The sequence below is a fragment of the Cornus florida genome, unplaced genomic scaffold (genome assembly GCF_030987335.1).
Source record: "Cornus florida cultivar Cherokee Brave unplaced genomic scaffold, ASM3098733v1 CherokeeBrave_3.0.0_Hap2_Chr04, whole genome shotgun sequence".
Taxonomy (NCBI): Eukaryota; Viridiplantae; Streptophyta; class Magnoliopsida; order Cornales; family Cornaceae; genus Cornus; species Cornus florida.
In genome coordinates, this window is record NW_026775574.1 from 48,043,105 (window position 1) to 48,048,460 (window position 5,356).

General features: G+C 30.1%; 1 protein-coding gene across 1 annotated transcript; it reads right to left on the minus strand.

Moving 5' to 3' along the window:
- Nucleotides 1-269: 269 nt before the first annotated feature.
- On the minus strand, nt 270-4,476 carry LOC132303223 (carbonic anhydrase 2-like). Its single transcript, XM_059800391.1, has 9 exons — nt 4,443-4,476; nt 4,063-4,109; nt 3,418-3,504; nt 3,212-3,260; nt 1,851-1,967; nt 1,667-1,720; nt 1,454-1,539; nt 1,119-1,224; nt 270-701 (listed from the first exon to the last, which is right to left on the minus strand). The coding sequence occupies exons 2-9, from the start codon at nt 4,089-4,091 to the stop codon at nt 507-509; spliced, it is 723 nt and encodes a 240-aa protein (XP_059656374.1). The 5' UTR covers nt 4,092-4,109; nt 4,443-4,476; the 3' UTR covers nt 270-506.
- Nucleotides 4,477-5,356: the final 880 nt, after the last annotated feature.

Genomic DNA, 5,356 nt, shown 5'->3' on the forward strand with positions numbered 1-5,356 from the left:
TTTTTCTCTTCCACAATCACAACTCACTTTTTCTCTCTCTCTACAATTATTTATTTCTCTGTCTACCTCTCTACCCAAACCCATCTCTATTCACAAAGTTTTTAAAATCTAATTTCTTATTGGACAATAATTATACCACTTACCTGCAATAAGTTATCAAATTAATCACAACTCTAAAATAGAAGTAATAATAAAGCACCTCATGGTTTTGTAGAAAGTGATTCAATAATAAAGCACGTCATGTTTATTTTCTGCTGATGCTATAATGCTACAAGGAAGATAAAGTATTTCCAATTCACGAGAGTCATAAAGACTTAAATATTATCTTCTCCCAAAAGGAAGTTAATACACAACAAACTACAATGAAATACCAAAATATGACAGAAGCACACAAGAGGTGTTCTGTCTTATTCAATATCGATTATTATTGCTCATAGCAACACACAGCACACATTTTTAAAGAGAGAAAGTAGGAAATTTAAGTCTCGACATATAATGGTCAAAACTTAAATTTTCATAGGGCAGATTAAGGGGAAGCCGAAGTCGAGAGGGGGTTTGAAGCCGAAGTCGAGACCCCAGAGGCTAAAAGTTCCGTTGACAAAATCATAGTGTCCACCCATCAATTGTAGAGTTTTGTTAGCTACTCCATCTCTCACATATGGATATGTTAATAGGTTCACCAATGACAAATTCACTGCCTCCTGCATATTTCATATTCACAGACACAATCAGTATCATTTTATTTTTACTTTTAAACACCCTAGACTCGTTTGAAATCCAATGCTGCTATTGGGTTTGAAAAGGGTTTGTGTAAAAATGGTTTATAAATAAATCATATTTTCTTTTTAATCTTTCTTTACTAATAGTTTATTTGGCAGACATCGACCCATTTAGGGCTCAGCTGTCAGGGGTTAGTTGGCCCCACTAAAATTTTTATTCTTTAAATTTTGTGAAAATATTAAAAATGCCTCCACTAAATTTCTAATGATTCCCTAATGTATATTTTTGTTTTGTAAGACCGCCCCTTTTTATATAAATCTCTGATCCGTCACTGAATATTTGCTAACAGATTTTGTCATCAAATCAGCATAAGTATGTTTGGTAAAATTGAGAGTTACCCTTTCACAAATCTTGCATTGTTCCTCCGGTAGTAAATCGCTATGCTCTGATGTCACCTTGGCCTTGGCGGGTAAACCAATTTTGACCCAGTCATCTACAAAGTCACTGCACACATCACAATCAAACATACCCAAAAAAAAAAAAAAAATGTTATTCAGAATGAAAATATGAACTGAATTAAAAGGTCAATAAGAAAAATGTCCAAATGGAAAGAACAAGTATTTTTTTTTTTGGTAATTAAAAATGTGGAAAAAAAAAAAGAAGGAAAAAAAATAATAATAAATACACATGCATGAAGTTGCAACTATTATTGGAAAAATATACGTATCCTTACTTAGAAGTTGTTCCATCACTGGGAAGAGACATGAGACCCTTAATTCCACCACAACAACTGTGCCCTGTGACCAGAATAATCTCCACCTATAAAATTTTCATTATATTAAGAGACTTGGTTATTCCTCTAGAACAAATGTGAAAATATATAAAAAGAGGAAATTTTTTTTTTAAATTATTGTTTGGAATTTTGGAAGAAGAATAGAAAAGTGACCTTAAGAACTGCGACTGCATATTCAATGACTGCACCAACTCCAGAATATCTAACCTGTGCAGTAGATAAACATTCCCACAATATCGACGTGTGTTGTAAGACAATATAAAGTAGATAAAGGGGAACTAAAAATATAAATGATTGAATCAACTTTAATAATCTTATTTTTGGACTATTTGAAAACCTGGTTAAATGCAGGGACCAAATTAGCAATATTCCGTGACATAAAGGCTTCCCCTGGTCGGAAGTTTAGGATATGAGAAGGGCAGACTCTCGAGTCCGAGCATGCAAACACCAAAAACTGCAATAGAAATATTCATACCAAATTTTAAAAAATTAGTCATTAGAAATGCACGGTGTTAACCACCATCTAGTATTTATTAAAAAAAGAAATTGTTTTACTTTTATTTGTTAGAGGTTCATAATGAGATTTGAACTCAGAATGTGTCTGCTCAGATACAATGTACGTTAACTACCATCAACTCGAAAAGTTTAGGTTATCCTAGAGTTTAAGTTTATGAACAAGTGAAGAAAACACCCCTAAAGTATACTCCACATAGTACTTTTACCCCATATTTGAAAAAGTATGTAAAAACACCCGTAATCTTTTCACATTGTGCAAAAATACCCCATTTGACATAACTTAGTATTGTAATACCCGTTTTGTCCTTTAACTCTTCCGAAAATGTCTAAAGGGGTATACATGCTACTAATCTCTAGGATAGGGTGTTATGTACACATTATATTTGTTTTTTTGTTAAAAAAAAACTTTTTTCTCTATATATATCTCTAAACATTTTTTTTTTTTAACCTTTGAGAATTTGTAGATCAAAGATTTGAATTTTTTGAGAATTCAGTTTACTATTTTCTACTAAAATTTGTTTTTCTTTATTTATTTATTTTTTTCGTAGCAACACTGTTAAACAAAAAAAAAAAAAAAAAATCCAATATCAGTGTGCATTAGTTTTCGGAGTTTAGAGCAAATTTGTTTCCTTTAGTTTACACTTTATTTTCATTTTTATTTTATATTTTTATCTTTACTTTACTTTTCTTTTATAATTTTATTTTTATTTTAAATTTTTATCTTTACGACGGCGTCCTCCAATTGTGTTATTTTCAATCATTTTATAAAATTATTTATTTGTATATACTTTATAAAAAGGTTCAGTAAGGGTAATTTAGTCAACTTATAGTTTAAATTTGTGAGAGGAACTTATTTGCACCAGATTGAAACTTTAGGAGTGCTTTTTGCATGTGAGGGGCATCCTCCAATAGTGACTTTTTCGGTCATTTTATAAATTTATTTATTTTTATATATTTTATAAAATGGTTCAGTGAGGATACTTTAGTCAACTTGGGGTTTAAATTTGTCAAGTGGCCTATTTGCACCAAATTGAAACTTTAGGGGTTTAAATTTGTTAGAGTGGCCTATTTGTATCAAATTGAAACTTTAGGAATATTTTTTGTACGTGAAGGGTAATATCTGTAAGCATACTTTAAAAGTATTTTCTGCACTCGACCCTCGAGAACAAAACATGCATTTACCTTGGGGCTCTGGCCTTCTGCAAGTTCATTGTAATATTCTCGATGTTTGCTGCAAAACTCAACCAGATCCTCAGGCAATTAGGTAATACAATTTATCCAAAATAGAGAAAATCAGATGATCAAAGTTCTTTATAGGACTAGACAATTAGTTGGCTGAATAGAACATGTTGTAATAGATGTAGACAAATAATTTTATATTAACATACTCGAATTCGTTGATCTTGAATTGCATAAACCCTGTTTTAATCCTCTCAATTGTATCAATTTCGTCCACAGCTGTCTCATTCAAAGGTCTGCAATCCGAAAAATTGCACTAAGGGTTAGTAGTCATATTTTTAATATTACCATGATGATAGAGTCATTTTTCTCTATATTAAAAAAAGAGAGTGGAAAAGAAAAGATAATATTAATTATAAGAGAAAAAGTCATAAACTGTAATTTGAAAAAATTATAGAGATAAAAGAAAGGAACGAAATAGTTTGACTTAGTTTTCTCAAAATAGCACTCAAGAATTCAAAAAACTGTTTTCAACATAATATAAAAATGGTTCTTTGAAAATTTTATTTATTTTTTTAATCGAGTTTGCATAAAACAATTTTCAACATAGAAACCGTTAGCCAAACCCTTTTTTTTTTTTCTTTTTTTTTTTCCAACTTTTGAAGAATAAAAAAACTGAACCAAACAGGTTTGTTTCCTCCAAATATATACTTTTTTTTTTCCCTCCCATTACCATCAATCCACGCTTATAAGTATAATTATAACTTCTTTCTCTATTTGAGCACGAAGAGACAATTGCAGTTCCTAATAAGAGATTATTTTAAATGAAATATTGACAAGTACGTAGAGAAAACCTGATAATTTTGCTCATGTCCAAAGCCATATATGTTTGTACTTGTATCTGCAAATTCAGATAATCAGAAACTATATTAAGGTGAAAATCTAAATTAACATTTTGAAATTTTCTTATTAAGTGAGAGCACTCCCACTAGATTTGTTGACTTGCTCTAGAGAAAAACAAAATAAAAAAAACTTATACGTACCTAATGAACTGTGTTTTAAAAATCAAAAGAAAGAATCTACTGAAAACTTAGACGAAATAAATCGAATAAAATATTAATCTTACCAAATTTATTAAAAAATAAAAAATAAAAAAATTCAAAAGATTTTCATACAAGTAAGAAAATAAGAAAAGAAAGCTAGAATATATGGTTGAATAAACCACAACACTCACAAGCTTGTGATAGACCGTTTATGCAGATTTCAGCCTCGCTAGGGTTGCTATTTATAGGCCCAAGTATGCATGGTTCTGTGCACCAAAATCATTTTGCACGAAAAAAACAGTACTGATAAAACGATAAAACTGTATATTGTCATGTTATACCGACAGGATAAAAAATACAGCTCTCCCAGTCACATTTTTATTGCTCTTCTTTGAACTAAGACGTTTCTCATTTTGATCTTAGTGCACCATCAATAGTTAATATCTATTTTGCTGTCAATTACTATTTATGCAAAGAAAAATAAAATAAAAATTTATTGTTTATGTGGCTAATATTTTGTTGAAGTAAATAACAAATTATATGATAAGGAAAAGATAAAAACGTTTTGTCCAGTTCATTTATTACTCTTCCCTGGCTGATGTGCGACAGCATGTGAAAAGGAAATTTTGTTGTGAGGGTGGTCTCAGGTGAGCTTAGTCATTAGATCAGTGATTGTACAAACTTATTCGACTTTCAATGGTTGTTGATACGTGTTTACGATTAGGACACCCGTATTCTACCATAAAAAATAAAATAAAAAAATCATTTAGTTTATCCATTTTAATGCATTATGAAAGTTTCACACTCATGGCCACTTTCTAGTCAATTGTTTAAATCATCTTCAATCATGCTGAACGGTAATTAATTATCATTTTTATTATAAGGTCCATGTCTTACCATTTAAATAAGAAAGTGATAAAAAAAATAGTTAAGTTATATATCATTTTTTCCATAACTATCTTATGGAATTGTTTTTGAATTGAACGAGGAATCTATGGTGAGTAGTTATGACAAGAACATTGCATGAATGTCCAAAAAGGTTTGAATTTTTTAAATGAGTTGTGAGCTTTGAGCAAATTGCTTTATTGATAAATTTGTACTTGTT